Source organism: Phyllostomus hastatus, unplaced genomic scaffold, assembly GCF_019186645.2.
Source record: "Phyllostomus hastatus isolate PE091 unplaced genomic scaffold, TTU_PhHast_1.1 phas_contig_118, whole genome shotgun sequence".
Lineage (NCBI taxonomy): Eukaryota > Metazoa > Chordata > Mammalia > Chiroptera > Phyllostomidae > Phyllostomus > Phyllostomus hastatus.
The window spans coordinates 1296624-1319499 of record NW_025333543.1 but is presented as its reverse complement, the minus strand read 5'-3'; the positions used below and the strand labels follow the sequence as shown (position 1 = coordinate 1319499).

Genomic DNA, 22876 nt, shown 5'->3' with positions numbered 1-22876 from the left:
CCAAGTGGCATCAACCAGAAAGGAAGCAATACCCCACCCCCAGGAATTACTCTGCCCCACCCTATAGAGCTTAAGCTAGGCTGCTGAGTATAGCTTGATCTATAGCATTGGTTAGTTTAAGCTCTGAGATTTTAAACTGACCCTCTGCAGGCCCATAACAGTAAAGCCAGCCTTGGTGTGCAGCCTAGTTCATTCTGCACACACCCAGGACTAGCAGGGGGAGAGACATGCTGTGGATCACTGTTAGATAAAAACATGTTTCCCAGGGCCAGTCACAGGCAGCATCTGAGAAAGGCCTACACCAGGCTTTGCAGATCTACCTGATACATAGAAACAAATACAGACAAGCAGCCAAAATGGGAAGATAATGAAACAGACCCCAAATGGAAGAACAAGAGAATTCTCCAGAAGAACTAGATGAAATAGAGGCAAGCAATTTATCAGACAGAGAGTTTGGACTAATGATTATAAGGATACTCAACAGCATGAAAAAAAGTCATAGAAACCATAAAAAAGGACCAGTCAGAAATGAAGAATGCAGTATCTGAAATAACTAATACACTGGAAGGAATAAACAATAGGTCAGATGAAGCATAGGACTGAATCAGTGATTTGGAGGACAAGGTGGAAAAAGAACACACAGGCAGAACAGCAAAAAGAAAACAGAATTTTTTAAAAATGAGGAGAATATAAGAAACATGTTGGACAACATGAAGTGTAACAACATCCACAAGGAAGGAATGCCAGAAGGAGAAGAGAGTGAGCAAGGGATTGAAAACATATCTGAAGAAATAATGACCCAAAACTTCCTCAATCTGGTAAAGAAAAAGCCACACACAGTTCAGGAAGCTCAGAGAGTCCCAAACAAGTTGGTCCCAAAAACGGCCTACACCAAGACACATTATAATTAAACTAACAAGAGTTAAAGATAAGAAGAAAACCATAAAAGCTGCAACAGAAAAGCAGGTAGTTACACAGAAGGGGACACTGATTAGACTCTTATCTGATTTTTCAACAGAAACACTCAGGCCAGAAAGGAGTGGTGTGAAAAGGTAATGAAAAGCAAGTACCTACAATTAAGGCTACTTTACTGAGCAAGGCTGCCTTTTAAAATCAAAAGAGAACTAAGGTGCTGCCCAGACAAGAAAAAGCTAAAGGAGTTTATTAACACCAAACCAGTACTGCAACAAATATTAAAAGGCTTGCTTTAAGAAGAAGAAAAAGAGAAAGAAAAAAAAAAGAGGAAAATAGTCTCACAATACAATGGCAATAGATACATACCTATCAATAATCACCTTAAATGTTAATGACTTATGTATTCCAGCCAAAAGACATAAGGTAGTTGAATGGATAGGAAAACAATCCATATGTGCTGCCTCCAAGAAACCTTTCTAAGATAAAAAGATACACAAAGACTAAAACTAAAGGGATTCAAAGAGATATTTCATGCAAAAAGAAAGGAAAAACAAAGCTGTAGCAGCAGTACTTATATCCAAAAAAATAGACTTTAAAATCATGGCTTTAGCAAGAGACAGAGAAGAACACTACATAATGATAAAGGGAATAATTCAACAAGAGGATATAACCCTAGTACACATTTATGCACCCAACATAGGAGCACCTAAATATGTGAAGCAAATCTTGATAGACATAGAGGGAGAGATCAACAGAAATACAGTCAACATCAGGGATTTTAACATACCCATTGACTTCAATGGACAGATCTTCCAGGCAGAAAATCAACAAGGAGACAGCAGCCTTAAATGACACACTAGATCGGATGGATTTAATTGATATCTTCAGAGCATTTCACCCCAAAGCAACAGAATATACATACTTTTCAAGTGCACATGGAACATTTTCTAGAATAGACCACATGTTAAGACATAAAACAAGTCTTCATAAACTTAAGAAGACTGAAATCCTATCAAGCACTTTCTCTGAGCACAATGCTAAGAAACTAGAAATCAATCACAAGAAGAACAATGAAAAACATGCAAAGACATGGAAGCTAAACAACATCTTACTACACAATGAATGGGTCAACAATGAGATCAAGGAATAAATTAAATGATACTTTGAAACAAATGAAAATGAGGACACAACATTCTAAAATCTGTGGGACACAGGGCAAGCAATTCTATGAGGGAAATTCATAGCATTATAGGCCTATCTCAAATAATTTAAAAAAATAAGAAAAATTTCAAATAAGCAATCTAACTTTACACCTAAATGATCTTGAAAAAGAACAATAAAGCTCAAAGTGAGTAGAAGGAAGGAAATAATAAAGATGAGAGCAGAAATAAATGAAATACAGTCTTAAAAAATAAACAAAAGATCAACGAATCAAAGAGCTGGTTCTTTGAAAAGATAACAAGATTGGCAAACTTTAACCAGACTCATCAAGGAAAAAAGAGAAAGGACCCAAATAAATAAAATCAGAAATGAAAGAGGAGAAATAACAACTGACACTAAAGAAATACAAAGGAGTGTAAGACAGCATTATGGACCACTATATGCCAACAAACTGGACAAAATGGATAAACGCTTAGAAACATACAGTCTTCCAAAACTGAATTAGCAAAAATAAGAGAATCTGAATAGACAGGTTATACCTTGCGAAATTGAAGCAGTAATAAAAAAACTCCCAAAAACAAAATCCCTGGACTGGATGTCTTTGCAGGTAAATTTTACCAAATTCCAAGGGAAATTAACACCTCTCCTTCTCAAATGATTTCATAAAATTTAAGATGAGGGAAGACTCCCAAACTCATTTTATGAGGCCAGCATTATTCTAATTCTAAAACCAAATAAAGACACAGGAAAAAAATTAAATTATAGGCAAATATATCCCTGATGAACATAGATGCTAAAATCCTCAACAAAATATTAGCAAATAGAATACAGTAACATATCAGAAAGATTATATACTGTGATCAAGTCGACTTATTCTGGGAATACAAGGTTGGTACAACATTTGCAAATCAATACATATGATTCACCACATAAACCAAAGGAAGTATAAAAACCACATGATCATACAATAGATGCAGAAAAAGCAACTGATATAATCAAGCACCTGTTATGATAAAAACTCTCAGCAAAGTGGGAATGCAGGGAACATAACTAAACATTATAAAGGCCATATATGACAAAGCCACTGCCAGCATCATACTCAATGGGCAAAATCTACAAGTGTTCCCCTTGAGATCAGGAACAAGACAGGGATGTTCATTTCACCTCTCTTATTCAATATAGTATTAGAAGTCCTAGCCACAGTAATCAGACAAGGAGAAGAAATAAAAGACATCCAAATTGGAAAGGAAGAAGTAAAATTCTCTTTCTTTACAGATGACATGATATTGTATACAGACAACCCCAAAGATTCTACCAAGAAACTACTAGAAGTAATAAATGAATTCATCAAAGTAGCAGGATATAAAATTAATATCCATTAATCGGTTGCATTTAATATAGATCAGTGGAACAGAATAGAGAGCCCAAAAACAAATCCATAACTTTATTCTCAATTAATATTTGACAGAGGAAGCAAGCATATACAATGGGCTAAAAATAGCTTATTCAATACATGGTGTTGGGAAAGTTGGATGGATACGTGCAAAAAATGAAACTGAACTGACTACCTTCTTACACCACACACAAGAATAAATTCAAAATGGTTCAAAGACTTAAATGTTAGACCTGAAACCATAAAAATGCTAGAAGAAAACAGGCAGCAAACTCTCAGATACTGCTTGTAGCAATATTTTATTGGCTATATCCTTCAGGCAAGGGAAACAAAAGAAAAAAATAAAAAATTGGGACTACATCAAAATTTTCTCACAGCAAAGCTAAACATCAACAAAGTAAAAAGACAACCCATGGAATGAGAGAACATATTCGCTGGTATATCTGATAAGGGATTAATATCCAAAATTATAAAGAACTTAAGAAACTCAACACCAAAAAAAAAAAAACCACCCAAGTAAAAAATGGGCAAAGGACCTGAATAGACTCTTCTCCAAAGAGGACATATATACTAATCACTGGAGAAATGCAGATTAAAACCACATTGAGACATCTCACACCTGTCAGAATACCTATCGTCAATAAATCAACAAACAAGTGCTGTTGAGGATGTGGAGAAAAGGGAATTCTTTTGCACTGTTGGTGGGAATGCACACTGGTGCATCCACTGGGGAAAGCAGAATGGAGATACCTCAAAAAATTAAAAATGCATCTGCATTGTTACCCAGTGATCTCACTTCTGGGAATATGTCTGAAGGAACCCAAAACACTAACTCAAAAGAACTTAAGCATCCCTACGTTCATTGCAGTGTTATTTACAATAGCCAAGACATGCAAGCAACCTAAGTGTCCATCAGCAGATGAGTGGATAAAACAACTCTGGGACATTTACACAATGGAATACTACTTAGCTTGAAAGGGAAAGGAAAAGGAAAAGGAAAACGAAAGGAAAGGAAAGAAAAGAAAATTATACTCTTTGTGACAATATGGATGGACCTGGAGAACATTATGCTAAGCGAAATAAACCAATCAGAGAAAGACAACATGATTTCACTCATATGTGGAATCTAATAAAAATACTGAACAAACAAGGAAAATAGAGACAGACTCACAGAGCAGGATGACAGTTGAAGGGTGTGATGGGGGTAGGTTAGAAGGTGGAGGGATTGGGCAAAAATGAAAAAGGACTCATGGACATGGACAACAGTGTGGTGATTGCAGGGGTGAGGAGGTATAAGTGGACTAAGTGGTAATGGAGAAAATGTAATAATAAAGTGAGGCCAAAATACACTCACAGACAATCAGACAGGCTGAAAGAGAGGGCCCACAATGAACAAAGAGTATGGAAGAATGAAAAAATCTATTATGGATGGTAAATTCTGTCTGGAGAATCCAGTTTAGTAAGAAGACAGCCAGGGAGGCAGGTTGGGCCTGAATGACTTAATTTAGTGATCCACGATAGTGCCCTTGCTATCCAGGCTCCACAAACATTTTCTGTAAAGGGCAAGACAAATACTTTCGACTTTTCAGGCCATGTACAGACTCTGTTGCGTGTTCTTCTTCTTTTACTACCCTTTAAAAATATAAAAACTATTCTTAGCTGAAGAATTGCAAAAAAAATCAGTAAAATGGATTTGGCGCTTATGCTGTAGTTTGCTAGCCTGGTCCTATACTAAGCACTTGAAGTTCTTGCAGTCAGAACTACCACACAGAGTTACCACAGAGACTTGGGAACATACAGAAGAAAATGACTAATTCTTTCTGGAGAAGTCTTGTTGCAGGAGGTGGCATTTGAGTTGGGTTTTGGAGGATAAGAAACAGTACACATGAAGGAGAGCAAGTTACCGGGAGAGATGTTTCTACTGAGAGGCTCTATCATTTGATAGTCATATGACATGGGGCATGGGTTTGCTGGTCCTGAGTTTCTTCATCTTTAGGATGGGTCTTACAGAACATATTTTTCAAACCAGGGAAGAAATGCAATGATTTTTTAAAAACCACCAACAAAAACCAAAAATCCTGCTGGACAGTACAAAGTGCCTTAAAATAAAGTTTTTACCTCAGCCTTTATCTTGCATGAGCCAGGATGACTCAGGCCACTGGTGTGTGCACAGTAATTGCTGAGATTACTCGACGTAAGCCGGACTGTTTGGAGCCTACCACTCAGCTCTCAAGATAGAACCCAGTGAGTCAGGAACAGGCATTGGCATCTCCTTGTTGATTATGTGAGCCATTTGCATATTGATCTAAAAGTGAATTTGTTCAGCTCCTTGCTTCTTAAAAGTACAAGTTAGATGATTACCTGGTGTGTTTGAGGGGCAGTGTCAAGATCTGTTCCTCTCTCCCCAGCTTCTAATTTTTTCCATCATTCCACAATGCCTAACATTCCAACACCATGGATTCAAGTCCTTCTTTAGAATGAAAATAGCTTCCTGGGGGTGGGTACGGGGGAGTAGGGCACCATAAACTATCTATCAGCCAGACAACTGATTTAGTGCATCAGATTTCTGGAAACGATGAAATGGAGATGTTTGGGTCTGAGTAGATTACCTGGGGTCAAATTCTATATGCAAATCACTTAGTTTTTCTGTTTCTCTGTTTCCTTACACATGACATGAAGATAAAGACACTGCCTAGTAGCGACCATTAGGGTGTAACACACAACCATATGTCAGGAGCACAGTACAGTGCCTGTCAGATAGTAACATGTGTTAGCCACTACTGTTTTTTGTAGTCAAGGCCAAGTGGGAACAGAGGCATAGTTTTACAGCCAAAACCATAAGTGGAAAGAAGGAAAACTGAAATGGGACTAAATATAAATATTACTTAAATTATTATTTTTTCACATGCTGGAAAAATAGTATTATTTAATGTAAGCCAGTATTTCAGTCTAGAATGAAAGGTGTCCTTGTCCCTCTATGTTGCTTAATAAAGGCTTCATCATTATGGAAAAAACCCAGATATTTATTGAGCATCTATTGTGGTATTTTGTAGCCCTGAGGATAAAACAATGCCCTCAGCATCAAAATCAGAAAAAAACAATAGAAAGGAAGAAAATCAATCTCACAAAGTGAGAATGGAGAAGACTGAATTACAAATAAAAAATATATCTAAAACAATATTGGATAGTGAGTTGTTTTGAAGAAAAATAAAGCACAGTCAAGAGACTCACATTGGAGAGTGCCTATTTTTGACAGTGTGGCTGGAAAAGTGCTCCCTGAAGACACTCATTCTAAGGTATTTCAATTGGAAGTGAAAGGGTGATAAGCCAGGCTTAAGAATGAATCCACCATTTGAACTGTAAGTCCCACTTGCATTTCCCTCTCAATTACTTATTTTTATTCTTTCCCAAGTATCTTTGACAAGACCTTGGGCCAGTCACTTTAATCCTTACATACTTAATTTTTATTTTGTGTGATGCAAAGACAACCATAATATACCTCACTGAGTTTTGAGAGAATTAGAGATAATTGACATGAGAGCACCTAGCATAATGCTTGCCTATTATGTAGCAGTTTGCCAGTAAATCAAACCCAGCTGTCAAGGAACCATCCCTTCCTCTATTCTTTGCGTCTTCCAAGAGTCATCCCACTTTGGATTAGAGATGTGGTTTGTTGCTATAACACAGTGAAGACACCTGAAAGATTTGGGGACTGAACTGCTCTTGCAGCCATATGCTTTTATGCTGTGAGTGACCTAAGGACTGTCTTCTGCCATGACTTTCTGACCTCCAGCCTCACTTGGTTCTCCCCTTTGTCTCTCTTCCCACTCTCACAGTTCATCTCTTTCCATTAAGAACTTAGTGACTCTGCTATTGAAGATACTTGTTGAATGAGTACATAAATGAACAAGAAAATGAAGAAAGAAATAGAAATGCCTCTAAATGTAGTTTTAGATATTAGCCCTTTTGTTTCTAATGGACCTGAACTTGAATATATATTTTAATGTCTGTTTTTAAAATTATTGTTCTCTCAAAACAAAAAAAGCTCTAAGACTCTTTATATAAATTATGTTCATATTTTATAGTTGATAGGTGTAACCCACCCAAAATGCTAAAAATATGCTTACTATTTAAGATCTAGCCTTAAAAATGACCCGTCAAAAAACTACTTGTTTTTTCTGCATGGCTAAAAAAACAGCATTAAAATGAAAAGAGAACCAACTATATGGGAAAACATATTTGCCAATGACATCTCAGACAAGGGCTTGATCTCCAAAATATATAAAGAACTCACATGACTCCACTCCAGGAGGACAAAAAATCCCATAAAAAACTGGCAAAAGACTTGAACAGATACTTCTCCAAGGAGGACATACAGAAGGCCCTGAGACAGATGAAAAGATGCTCAGCATCACTAGCCATCACAGGGATGCAAATTAAAACCACAATGAGATACCACCTCATACAGGTCAGAATGGCTAACATAAACAAATCAACAAACAAGTGCTGGAGAGGATGTGGAGAAAAGGGAAACCCAGTGCACCATTGGTAGAAATGCAGACTGTTGCAGTCACTGTGGAAAACGGTATGGAATTTCCTCAGAAAACTAAAAATGGAACTGTCTTTTGACCCAGCAATCCTACTGCTGGTATTATATGCTAAGAGCCCTGAAACACCAATCCAAAAGAACCTATGCACCCCAATGTTCATAGCAGCACAATTTATAATAGCCAAGTGCTGGAAGCAACCTAAATGCCCATCAGTGAATGAGTGGATTGAAACTATGGTACATTTACACAATGGAATTCTATGCAGTAGAATTCTATAAGCTCCTAAGAAGGAGCTTATACCCTTTGCAGTAGCATTGATGGCACTGGAGAGCATTATGCTAAGTGAAATAAGCCAGGCAGTGAGGGACAAATACCGTATGATCTCACCTTTAACTGGAGCATAATCAACAAAAGAAAAAAGCAAACAAAATAAAATCAGAATCACTGAAATTAAGAACAATCTAACAATAGCCAGAGAGAAGTGGGAAGGGGACAGAGGGGAGAAGGGTTTTCAGGAACTACTATAAAGGGCATGTGGACAAAACCTAGGGGGAAGGTGGGAGCAAGGGAGGGAGGGGGGTTTGGAAGGGGTGGGGAGAAAATACAGACAACTGTAACTAAACAATAAAATAATTAAAAAAAATAAATAAAATACCCAGAAAAAAAGATTGTTTTTACAAGCAGTGTAAAATGCTTACATCAGTGTTCTTTTTTTCTTTATAGAACTTGAATACAAGGTCCAGCTACTGTGTTATGCTTTAAGTATTGTATTTCAAGCTAGCTTTAAGTAATTATTTATTAATATGATGGATAAGATGTTAAGTACGAATTTTAAGGTCTTTAGAGATACTAACTTAAAAACCCCAAAGCAAAAATCCTGCAGCTTTAAGGAAATCACCTCCTTTCTGAAGCCACACTAACTTAAAGTATTAATCATTTTATTTAATTCTTCTTTTAACATTTGTTAATTTTTAACATGTCAGAAGTCACCCAACAAAACCAGAATCGGCCACAGAGACCTGGGCCAAGAGTGTGAATGGAGAGTGCAGCTGGAAGAGTAACTGGACACCAACGACTAGCAGAGCTGTCATGGACAATGAGGAAATCTGACCCAGGAGACAACTGAAAAAGTGCCATTCGGCTGTCAATACATTGGCTCCATAAGCAACTATTTTCATGAAATGATGCTGCATTTTATGCTTCTTTGATTCCTCTAGCATCCTGAGAACTCTCACTTTCACCTTCTCTTTGCCAAGGTCATGCTACATCACATTCCTGAGGCAAACCCTACAACAAACCTGAGTATAAATTTGAGTGAACCCTTCCAAATAGTGTTAACACCTTGCAGCTACTCCTTTGCCAGCCACTATCCAGATTGAGGATAATCTGGAGAAGCTATACTCTGAAAACACTGTCAACGTCAGTTGGCATTAAGAGTTCAAATATGCTGCTGAAAGAAATGACAGGGAACAGGTGGTCATCCTGCTCCCTGTGCTCCCAGCTGGAGGCAGTCTGTGGCCCCCACTCTGCCCACCACCACTTGCCAGGGAATTGCATAGAAACAGGTGGTCTGATCTATTCTGATCTAGTATGCATTTTCACCTCTAAGCTTATTTGTATATTACTGAACAAAGCTTATATACTATACTATATTGCAACTGAAAATCCTTTCAGTGAAAGACAGAGCAATGATAAACATTCAATTTCCTTAGCCCAATCCATTCTTCATAACTCCATAAAGAATGGATTTGTTGAGAGCTGGGGCATATAAACAGACTTCAATCTGGGGACAGCATCATTAAATTGGGTTTTGACATCACTACCTTCAGCAGGGCACCTTAAGTTGCTGAGGTCCCATGAGGGGTGTGCATCTGGTCTGGGAAAACTCCCATTTTGTTTTCAATTGCCAACCAGTTCAACACCTGTCCATGGCCACACATTTAAGTGCTAACTATGAGTTTTTAGAGACCACAGCACTCAGGTTTGCATGTTGTACTCCTTCTGCAGGGATCATGTTAACAGCTGGCAGCTTAGCAACTGCCACCATCTAATTTCAGTAAAGATTAAGGCTTAAAAATCCTTAGCTGGAAACGCTTTTGGCAGAGGCCAAAGGTGCTGTTAGAGTTATTATCATTATTTTAATCCCAGAGCTTAATTTAATCAAGGAAAATGAATGTATCTTCAAGATCATGATGTTTTTGAGGGGAATATATATTGATTGCCTTGACCAAATGGCATAAGAAGATTTAGCAATCAGCGTATACAAATTAGAAAGAGAAAAGGCAATCTTTTTAAAATAATGGTGAGAGTTATTCACATATATTCATTTATTTAACAAATATTTAGTTTCTACTCATAGTAGATTATAAGAAAGACAGGGTCTTAGTTTCATGGAATATATATTCTTCTAGAAAGGTAAAGAGATAATAAAATATATATGTAAATTACGGAGATAAGTTTAATTAAAGATAAATGCTCTGAAAAAAATAAAACAGGGTAATGTGACAGGAGTGAGTTGAGTGGGGCTTCAGATCGGGAAGACAGAACAGGCCCATATGAAGTGGCATGTGATCTGATGCCTAAGATGGGAAGGTAGGATGAGCCAGCCGTGGGGAAAATGAAAGCAAGGTGGCAAAACCCCAACTGGGTTTAATAAATATAGGGGACTTAATTCAAAGGCATAGTTATATAGAAATCACAATTAAAAAATAATCCCATATCATACATTAATTTGAGGTGACTTTGGTGAGTGGGGTTGCTGAGTGGAGGTGCTGAGCTCCAATTCTTGACATGGCAATTAATCGGGGGACAGAACATTGTAAGTTCAGGTGCCCCTCAGTGACAGGGGAGTCATGAAAGAGAAAGCTGGGAGCTAGAACATGTAAGGCCTTCTTTAGGCAATGGGAAGGGGTCATTTTAAGTGTAAGGGGAAGTCATGGGAGGATTTGAGTAACAAATTGGAAAAATCTGAGTTATGCTTCAAATAGATTTTCTGGCAATGAAAAGACTGTAAGGAGAATGGCAGAGAGTGGAAGCAGTGAGAACTTGAGTCTGTGTGAGGATGTAGGAGGAAGATGCTTTTGTAGGAGTCCTGTGAAGGTGATAGTGGTTTCAGCTAGAAAGGTAGCAGAGAAGATGAAGAGAATTGGATTTAAGTGGACTACTGTTCTGGCTGTAGATCAATCTTCTGATTGACTTGGTGGGAATGAAAAAAGAAAGCTGAAAGATACCTAGGTTTTGATTCAAGTATGCTGAAATATATGTCAATTTTACGTTCCAAAGAGAGGTTTGAGAAAGAACCTAAATTAAAGATGGTATTCATTTATTTAAGAAAGGTTTACTTTTTACTATGTGGCAGGTATAATGTTTCTGTTACATGTTTCTGTTAAAACATATTTGAATGTATACAAACACAGCATCTTAAAACTAAATCTTGTAAAACAATTTTCAAAAAATTATGTCCACTAAATTTAATGCAGATTTCACAATACTGCACAATTCTCATGCATAGGTCCTTTGCTCTTTCAGGTAGGTATGAGCTATAAAATACGAGGAGTCAGACATTTCCCTGGGATCTAAACATGAAAATAACAGAAATTTTAAGGGAGCACAGGTAATGGATAGGCAAAAGAGAGGAATTTTTGTCTTGAGATCACTGACTGATCCCAATCAGAAGAATCACGAGATTCTTCTTACCAAATCCAGCCCAATTCTCACTCTACCTTCTCTGACTCTTTTTATAATTTTAGCACTTAAGTTACAAAGTGATAATTTTAATTATATTTTAGAACTATTTTGAAGAGTAAATGTATTAAGTTACTTTTCAAGAATAAATTCCATAAAAAACATGGCCATTATCTTCCCCCCTTTGAAAAACCCAACTATCATAATGCAAAAGTTATCTTAAAAATGAAAGCTAAATAAAATTGTTTTCCTTTGATATATTGTTCCAAATAGCCCCACAAGCAAACAAACTTTCAATTTTCTTGCCTATTAGAGATGTGTATTCAAAAAGATAAATTAACACATACAACTGGACAGATGATGACTACTGACTATAAAAAATGACTTAAGTGAAAAAAAAAGCAACAACCAAAGTTTTGGTGAACATTTAAGCACTGATGAGTTATCTAAAACTTTATACTCCTACTTCATATTATAGGTATCTGTGCCCCTTGGCCTTGCAACTTCATATCCATAGACATACTTCCAGATACACATAAAGTTTAACATATAAGTATTGTAAATATATATTGATTCCAACATTGTTTTTTATTTTCAGATTTTATTTACTTACTTTTACAGAGACAGGAAGGAAAGGAGAAAGAGAGGAAGAGAAACATCAATGTGTGAGAGGTGTTTCCTCTCTCACATTGATGAGTTGATGGGTTGCCTCTTGCATGCCTCAAACTGGGGGCCTGGCCCATAACCTAGGCATGTGCCCTGACCAGGAATCGAACCAGCAATCTTGTGGTTCCCTGTCTGGTGCATAACCACTGAGGACCATCAGCCAGACCCCAGCATTGTTTATTTTTAAAAAGAAAATGTAAATGTCAAAAGAGGGGAATTGTTATATAAATTATGTTAATCTATACTATGGAATCAATTATGCATTTAAAAGAAGAAAGTGGATTTTTATATATTGAAATGGCATCTTGTCTGTTAATTAAATGTGATATACATTTAATGGGGAGCAAAAAAATTTGCAGAAGAAATACATATGAAATGACTCTATTTAAGGATGAAAGTTAGCAATGGTTAGATGGCTACTTCTGGGAAGGGGACTGGAATATGGTGGCAATGCTGGTAGGGGTACTGAGGGGACCTTTTGTTTTCTATCATAAATACCTCTGCATATTTGTTTCCTATGTTGAGCATGTTCTAGGTGTGTAAATTTAAAACATAAAGCTGGAGGCCACTATCTCATGACTTTCTGGATCTGACAGCAGTAGATCTGTCCACTTCATATTACCCTAAGCAAACATCAGCTGATGTCCCAGGGCAAAACCTGGACCACATGATTTTATGCACAGTGGCATTCTCAAATATGTGACAGCAGCCTGCTCTGGTGGATCTTCATGTATACTGTTTCAGATAGCAACAGGCAGGGGCAGCCATCTTTTACGTTTAAAGCAGATTTCGATGGCACATCACTAACAGTGCTTCTTGTTTGTTTGCAGCAGGTACAGATCACTCAGTGGCATGGCTGACTCATTACAACCTGTGCCGATTCAGTTGATATGTAATTAACATTTTGTCTTGATAGTCTGCTGTTGTTTGCAGCAATGGCAAGTCTTCATTCTGACACATTGACAACAAGCAGTGAACACTCTGATACAAGGCTAAAATGACTGATGTCCACTTCAGTTTCCAGTGATGTCACAGGGTAGGTGGCCTCCATGAGGCACGGGACTTTTTATGCCATCACTCGCTGGCCATTTCTTCAATGCAGTAACACAGTAATTATTAATGTGTGTGTTTGTCTTCAGATGAACTGTGGTTGTAGTTGTGCACATCATAGCACATGACAGAGGAAATGGGAACTTCATTTTTAGAGTCTGACAGAACTAAATTGATCCCTCCACCATACACTAACTTTGGGTATAATTTTGGGTAATTTATAACCCCTTTGTCTATCAATTTTATCTGTACAATGAGGAAAATAACACCTACCCTCAAACATACCTTATTCTGAGGAGTAAATAAGATAATATATTAAATAAATGTGCTTCAGATAAATGCCTTCCACAATTGCTTAATAAATATTACATTACAATATTATTAGCAATAATTGTGTTAATAGATGAATGCTTTTCCAAGAATTCTTGAATTTATCACAGATTATATAATACCTGGGGGCATACAGTTATTTCACTAGGCACTAGCAGACCAAAGAAATATGAAATAATTCAGTTTGGTTAAATCATAGATACAAACAGAATTTTAAAACTATTAAATAACAATTAAAATGAACGAAAATATTTTAGTATCATAAGTACTTTAGACCAATGATATCCTCCAAATCTAAATAAGTAAGAAACGCATGTAAACTTAATCTTGGTAAGATTCCAAATATATTCTTCCAAGTCACTGTTCTTCAATCCAGCATGAACCCTCGTTCACCTTAATTTAAAAATGCAGCCTCTTAAAAAAACCATGAAAATCTACTTAATACTGTTAACTATACTGGCTTCAGAATCTAAATGGGGACCAAAACTAATCTTACTTAGAAGCTAAATAAATACCCTGAATTAATAAATTATTTATTTTCCCATTTTAAATCTGATTTAAATGTTTGTGTGAAGGTCTCTGAAAAGTCTCTTTTCACCTCTGCAGCTCCTAGAGTGTTCACTTTGAACAGTGCCTTGCAGCTGGCCAAACCTGACTCTCAATCAGTTTTTATGAGTACAAAGTCTTAGGCTGAAGGCTGGTCTCCAGCCATATTGCTCATATAATACACACCCACAAGTGGTGATGAGATTCACATTATCACCAGAGCACCATTCTGCTGACAGCAGCAGCTGACACAGCAGGGGTACACAGTCCTCCCTAGAAAAAATGACTCCTTCACCTTTCACCAATGCAGCCCAGAGGTATGGCCCCAGGAGCTGTGTGCAGACAGAACGAGAGGTGTCTGTAAAAATACTAATAAAAACTACTTGGGTCCTCCAATGGCTCATTCTCATTGAATCTTCATACATATCCACCCGGATGTAGAAACGTCTTTCAAACATCCAGTTTGTCTTCCTAATACATTTGGAATTGAGCGGAAGATTCAATTGTATTTAAAAGTTCACAAAGATGCCAAGTACCAGTATTTGTATCTCAATATGTTTAGACATGGGATTCTCTGCGTGAGTGCATGTATGTACATATAATTGTGTAAAGATATAAGGCTTAAAGGTGACTTCAGATTTTAAGAGGATGCCTCAGGGAGAGTAAATTTGAATTCATTATAGTTTGGTGACTTTTTTCTAAATTTTAATTGTAGAGTATATGGATTTGTCTACTTTGGTTCGAATTAAAATTTGCCTTTTATAATGTTAAACATATTTTTGTCACTCGGAGAACTTTCTAGCTTCCCAAAGACATTGTTAATGTTCCTCATAGACATGCCAATTAATGATCTCAAAGTATTCTAATTGCTTCTTTTATTTCCAAACCCTCTTATGGAGTAATAATCAAAGTATGCTAGTTTGTCCTGTAACTTCTGACTCTCAGGATCATTTCCTAGAAAATAAGGTAAGGATTAAGGGCTACCTTGAACCATCCCTGGCCAAAAGCATAAGGTAATCATCTGACCACTCCAGACTGACCTAATAAAGAATAATTTTTCATATTAAAACAATATGAAAATTAGGCTGCTGCCACTTAACGAGATCTCCAATGACTACTCCCTGATTCAATTTTATAAGTGCAATGCAGCAACTGAGCTCTTTGGTATCTACCCAAAGAGCTGAAAACTTCTTTCCACACAAAAACCTGCACATGGATATTTAAAGCAACTTTATTCATACTTGCTAAAGCTTAGACACAACTAAGACACCCTTCAATAGGTGAATGGATAAATAAACTGTGATTCATCTAGGCAACAAAATATTATTCAGTGCTTAAAAAACAAAAGGACTCTCAAGCCATGGAAAAACCTTAAATGTATGTTACTAAGGGAAAGAAGCCAATCTGAAATGGCTACATACTGTATGATCCCAACAATATTACATCTGGAAAAGGCAAAACGATGGAGACAAAAAAGGCCGATGGTTGGGAAGCAGAGGAATGAATATGCAGAGCAAAGAGGATTTTTGTAAGATTAGAGCCAGCAAGATATCTGTAAATGGTAATAAAATCAGAATGCCCAGAGAGATCTGCACTCGAACTGCTTGGTAAATGCATTTCAGTTCTTGTGTCAATGTGAAGAAATTAAACCTATAAAACAAAAGAAGATGACTTGTGGGTGTGGTTTTAGAGGACAGAACACCAAGAAGTCAAAATAGGGGACCCTTACTCAAAGCAAATGTTTGGACTTCGTATCAGAAGACTGTCAAATGTGTGTGAACATGTGGGTCTATCTTTGATTGAATTAGTTGATCAAATACTGGTTCTAATCAGACCTGGAGAACTCTATGCTAAGTGAAATAAGCCAGCCAGAAAAAGACAAGTACCATATTATTTCACTCATATTTGGAATCTAACGAATGGACCAAACTAACAAGCAAAACAGAGATAGACTCATTGATGGAGAGCAGATGACAACTAGTGGGGGTGGGGAAGTTGGGGGGGTGCAGGGATTGAGCAAAAAGGAAAAAGGACTCATGGATGTGGACAGTAGTGTGGTGAATGCAGGGGGAAGGGGAGGTATAAGGGGACTAAATGGTAATGGAAAAATGTAATAAAGATATGTATTAAAAAATAAATGAGAAAAAAAGTGAAAAAAAGAAAAGGTTACATTTTAGCCACACACACACACAAAAAGATAGACTGGATGTTTGCCATGTAGATAAAACTATTCTGACCAAATTTTTACACTTTTCATTAAATTTCCATGCCATTATGTCACATAATTTATTCAGCAACTGATAGATGGCCATATTTCTGGAAGACAGCAAATGATAAATTTCCTTCTTTGGCATTTCACCATGTCATTCTGATTTAGAACATCTAAGCTTGCTTAATGTGTGGGTAGGAATCTATGAGATGTTTCATGTTTTCTGTTAAGAATTCCAAAAATGAGTTTTTTCATATATTTCAATGGAAATAAAATAGCTTAGGTTTATCATAGAATAAAATGACCATTACTTAGAAAGTTATTCTTTAATGTAAATTTAACTTAATGAGTATATTCAATGAGCAAATGTTATCCATGATTCAAGAAGAACAAAAGATAAATCTACAAAAGAATTGGCCCAAACTAATTCCAGTAATTTGTCTGCATTCAGAATCCTATCACAAACAAGTCTACCAGTCAAGGTGATTTAAAGACATAATTATGTAAGTAGGTGATATATATGGCACACCCATATACAAATGAGTGCTTTGATGCATTATGTTTATCTTTAATGCTTTGATGCATTATCTTTAAAATGTCAGAATGATGCATTGGTACTCAAGGTATGGTCTTGTAATCCTGAGGATCGTCAAGATCTTTTCAGGGGATCTGTGAAGTCAAAACTCTTTTTATAATGTTCAGACATCATCTGCTTTTTTCACAGTTATTTTCTCCTGAGTGCACAGTTTTCCAGACTTTTCCAGAGGGTAAATTTCATCCGATATTGCAAGAGATTGAATGTAGGAGCTGATATGAAATATAGCTATATTCAATTAAACCAGACACTAAAGATATGTAGAGAAGCATAAAAAACACCACTCATTTCACTAAATTGTTTGGTTTGGAAAATAGTTGTTGTATATAAAAATGTAATTTGTGTTAGCATGTAATGAACTTACTACTTTTATTGTAAAATGAATTAAATATTTGAATTTTTCCATTTTAATTTCTCATGTAGTGAATATTGATAGATAAAGCTCACAAAAAGAAAAGTTTGAGAACAGCTGTCTTAGAGTGATTAACAGGAAAAAATATTTACTGACCTGAACAAGAACAAAGTAACGTTTTTTCCATCTTTTCCAAACCTTCTGTCCAAGGGCATACAGATATCTGGTAAGAAGAACACACAAACAAAAGAATACATTACAGAAGTAGTGTTGTGGTTCTGTGTAGTCGTATTTCTTCCACAGGTATTTATTCTTGAGCATGGTCTGCCAAAGGAAAAGTTTAGTTCATCTGGAATCTGAGACAACATGCAGCTTCTGTCTCACAAAGTGACTGAGCTTATTCTAGGCTCCTGAAAGGCAATTGATTTATGTGGCTTATCAATTTGTCAGTTCATACCACCCACTGAACGAAGTTGGAGTTACAAAGGATCATCAAGGAACCAGCAGGAACTTTATTCCTACACATACTTCGTAGGAGAGACAAAGGCAAAGAATTGAGAGGACAGTACTACATGTTTCAGCTCTCAGAGGGTGGCCTGGACAGGAGCCAGTGCAGAGCAAACCCTCCAGGGTGAAGGAAGGGTCACTGTCAAGCTGATGGCCCAGAAATGTGGTTGCACCAACCTCAGTTTCTATTTCCTCAACTACCATGTGAGAGGACTGGATATGCTGATTTCTATGGCCCGTGCCAGGCCCATAATCTGGGGGGTTACCTGATGTATGGAAGCATCTTGCTGCACACATTCCTAACTATGAAATTCAGACAATAATGAAGGTGACGTGGTGTGATTTAACATATTTCAACCAACACTTTTGTTTAACTTTGCAATGCTACCAGTAACTTGAATTAAAATGATTAAAGTAGTCAATCATTTAAAAATAGAACTTTTGTTCTTATTGAATATACAGATGTAAGCTTAACTATCAAGGAAAAAGAGGAAATTAAATATTAATCAAGTGTGAACATGCCGTGAAGAGCTATTTTAAATCATCATAAAACTAGACACACACCTCCTACAAAAGTAGAAAATGTTAGAAGTTTAAAATATGATAAATAGAGGCTTAATTTTTAAATTAAAGTGAGCTTTTTCAATATTTTATCACAGTCTCTTTTTGTGTAGTGAAGGTTTAATATTGTAGATGCTACTCAGACTAATGCAATTTGTATACAATTTTAAGTAACAAAAAATCACTACAGCTAACTGTTTATTTAAGGGCTTATAGTCTCTAGACTTTTACAATTTTTAAAACTAAAATCTTGGCTTTAATTTTTAATTTTTCTTATTAAAAATATCTTGTGTAAAAAAACCACACATACTTTTTGTCCCCTTTTATAATAAAAAAATAATAGGGGATATTGGCTAAGGTGTGTTGAAATGAATGGTACTCGTATTCACTACTAATGCAGTGTAACATAAGATCACTTTTCTGTAGGCTAACATGGCAATATGTAGAAACAGCCCTAGGTTTTCATCCTGGAACTATTTAGGGAAATAATTAGGTATGCACATCAAGATGTATACTGCATGCACACACAGCAGTATTACTTCTATTACTGAAAACAACAACTTAGGCATTTAACAGTAGGTGAATTATTCAATAAATGCTGTCATATGCACAGGATAAAATACCATGCTGTCACTAAATTATATTTTTGATAAAATTAACAGCATAAAGAATATCTCACTACAGGATGTTATGCAAAAAGCATAGATTCAAAACTACACACATATGTAATGATTTGGAATTTGTAAAACATATATACATATATGAAAGAAATATTCTAAAATATTAGTGATAGTTATCTTTCAGTGGTGGGATTGTGGATGATTCAAGTTTCCTTCTTTATTCTCTCTGTTTTATAAATTTTCAGAATCAATCAAACAAACAAAAAATGCTGAAGTTACTAAAAGTCAAAATGAAAACTGGACCCCTGCACTGGAAAGCATCGCCCACACTGGCCAAATCAGTGCTTTGTTTTCCTGCAGACACATCAGCTCGCTGGCATGTTTGGGAAACCTGCACAGTACTTGGCTCTCACAACAACACCCTTGCTACCATACCATCTGCACTTGGGATGGAATGCAAATTCATTTAGTTCCTGACAGACATCTACCGCCACTGTTGTCACCTGTTCACTCTCCCCTCCTGAGGTCCCCCGTAAAGCCCTCTGCCCCACCTTTGCTCTACCCTCTAATTTGTCTTCTGTGAGTCTGGTGAAAGGTGTTTAGCTGCTCTCTTTCTGTCTTTCCTACGTAATTCTCCTCTCCTGAAATGCACACACCCAACCTCCCGTTGCAGGGTTAACAGCAATGACCTCAGGAGCGAGATGCTGTGGACACAACAGATGCCTTCTGTAAAAGTGCACTTGCAAGATATACACCAAATAGCTGCCTAGGAGCCAAGGAGTCCTTTGGAATAACCTTTGCCTGTGACCATGGCCTGTTTCTCAGCTCCTTCAAAGTGTCTCATTTAGCATGTTGCTGAGCAACTGGGTCATACATAAGTGAAAGTGAATATTGATACACAAACCATCAACACCACAAGCAAGTCAAGGTTAAGTCTCGTTGACAGTGAAGGTATTACATAAAGAGTATTACCATCAGCAGCAACCTCATTCAAAATATGGCTCAACAAATTTGGAATGAAAATGTATGCTCTTAAGGCAGAAAGCAAAGGGGTAGGGGATGCATACATGTGTATATTGGAAGGTGTTCTAAGGTGGAATAAAAGATGATTTGAGACTGGAAGCAAGGTAAGCATTTGAATGTTGAGCTTCAAAGTATTTTGGGCTATTGTACTGTAAGTTGAAAGAATTCAACTGAACACAGACAAAAGTCACAATTTTGACTAAACATATCTAGAAAGTAACTGGTCAAAAAAGTTTCAGTTTCCACCTAAGAAAAAAGTTACACTCAATAAAAGATAAACTGCATAAAGGAAATGTTGTAAATGCTATTCAGGAAAATATGATAGTTTCTGTCCTTAAGTTTGCATATTAGGCAGACAAAAAATTTTATGTAAATTAAATGGTCATGAATAAAATACATCAGAAATATATATTTTTTAATACATCAGAAATATAAAATATATATTTTTATTCAATATATAACTATATTGAATAAAACACATCAAACTAAAACAAATTTGAGGTTTTTTACCATAAGGATGAGTTCTGGAATTAAATATCAAGTATCACTGTTTAGATACTTTTTTCACTGGTATCAAAGTATATTCTTGGCATAAAAACACATTTATAATCAAGGAAGAATAAAAAAAGATGTTTATCAATATTGTTTAAGAGGAAGCTCTCAAAACCATCTAAGAATCAAAGAGTAAGGAATGATAAGGCTGTCATTAAAAGTGATGCCAAGAAATGATATAAAAGAATTATTATAAATAAAGAGTGTATATAAAAAAGAATGATTATAATGTTAAATTAAAAAGAGCATCCACATAAATGCATAGTATATGCATGGAAAAATCCAGAAAGATGTACCAAAATAAACTTGCACAATAATTAATAATAATACAAAATAATCTGGCTGGTGAGATTCAAGGTGAATTTCATATTCATTATGCCTTTCTTCATTTCCACAGTTTCTACAGGGAGCATGTCTCTACTTTTTAAATGCTACGGTTGACTGGTATGGTTTATGTGGAGTAGAACTCACCCACTTTAGGTGCACAGTTTGACCAGTGTCAGCCTAGTCATGTGACCACCACTACAATGAACTTTCAGGACATTTCCATTCCCCAAAGCTTGCTTCAAGCCTTTCATGAACAATCTCCTACTCATACCCCCACCTCTGAAACCTCAGATCTGACTTCTGACCTTTTAACTTGTTTTCCAGAATCTCATGTAAGTGGAATTACACAGTTTTTAGCCTTTTGTGCCTGCCTTATTTCACTCAGTATAATGCTTTTGAGATTCATCAGTGTTGTGGTCTATATCAGAAGTCCCTACTTATTGCTGAATATTATATTTCACTGTAAGAATTCACTTCAATGTGTTCATCCATTCACCAGCTGGTGGACATTTGGGCTGCCACGTTTTTGCCTATCAAAAATAAAGTTGCTGTAAACATTCATGTACAGGTCTCTGTGTGGGCACATGTTTTTTTTCTCCCAGTAAATATTTAGGCATGGGATTGTTGAGTTAAATTTAAAAAATGTTTAATTTCATGAGAAGCTGCCAAACTGTTTTCCAAAGTGGCTGTAAAATTTTGTATTACCAGTAGCAATGTATGACAATGACAGTACATTATACTCAAACAAGCTAGCAAAACATAACCAGAGACATTAAAATAAAGAACAAACTGACAGTAATCAGAGAAGAGGGGGAAGAGGGATAACAGGGAAAAATAGGAAAAGGACCATCAAAGGACATGTATAAAGGACACATGGACAAAGCCAAAGGGGTAGGTTGGAAGGTGGGAGGTGAGGATGGGTGAGGTGGGGGTTGTGGTGGGGTGAAAAGGGAGACAACTGTACTTGAACAACAATAAAAATATATAATCTGAAAAATTATTAAGGATTTGGGGGATGTGGTCATTATGGCTCCATGAATGACATTTCTGGTATGACTAAGTTGAATACCAACAGACCAAAGATAAAAATTTTTGTCCCTTTGTCTTGAATACAGTGGAGAACTCCTATAAGCTTTAATGGTTAAATGGATTTTGCCGTTTTCAAGGCTATTCTCAAGTTCTGGAATTTGGAGCAGTTGAGATCCTTTGTCAGTGAGTGGTCTCACTAGCCTTGAGAAGGCTGAATTGTGGAGGGTAAGGAAAAGGAAGCCAAAATCACTTAAAATTTATTTACAAACAAATAATACATTCATTACAAAGCATCTGTAGAAAAATCAAAATGCATTCTCCCTTCACTCATGTTTATAGCTAGCTTTACTGTTGAATCACAGTTCTTTTATTTTGTTTGCTTTTTTAAAAATGTTGAGCATTAGGTTACAAATGACCTATTTTATAGAGAAAAATCCAAAAAGATTTTTTATTTCAGAAAAAAATATACTAAAGTTACATTTAACATACTATATTCTACTAGGCAATAGATCTGTTCATTACATAGTGATGTTCAAGTATTCTTAATTACGAAAAATTGAGTTGCTCTAATAGAGAGGCTGTATATCCATGTATAACAGATTTTTAAAGAATTTGTATACAGTATATTTATTTGACTTCAAGTAGCCATAAAATATAATTTGATCTTTCTTTAATGATTTAGAAAGGATGGTATCACATCTCAGGGTCATTATCACGACCATCAATTATAAGTACAGAATTCCATGAAAGGAGAAGGCACAGCTGAAGCAGTGAACTCTTAACTATTTGACGTACAATAGCAATAG

At 36.2% G+C, this 22876-nt stretch overlaps 1 protein-coding gene across 18 annotated transcripts in view; it reads right to left on the bottom strand.

Moving 5' to 3' along the window:
• CADPS2 (calcium dependent secretion activator 2) overlaps positions 1-22876 on the bottom strand; it is a 586770-nt gene that overhangs the window by 197249 nt on the left and 366645 nt on the right. For all 18 annotated transcript variants that reach the window (XM_045846981.1, XM_045847023.1, XM_045846989.1 and 15 more), the window contains exon 9: positions 17608-17674. In XM_045846981.1, the coding sequence (XP_045702937.1) occupies positions 17608-17674 (67 nt within the window). The remainder of the gene's footprint in view (positions 1-17607; positions 17675-22876) is intronic.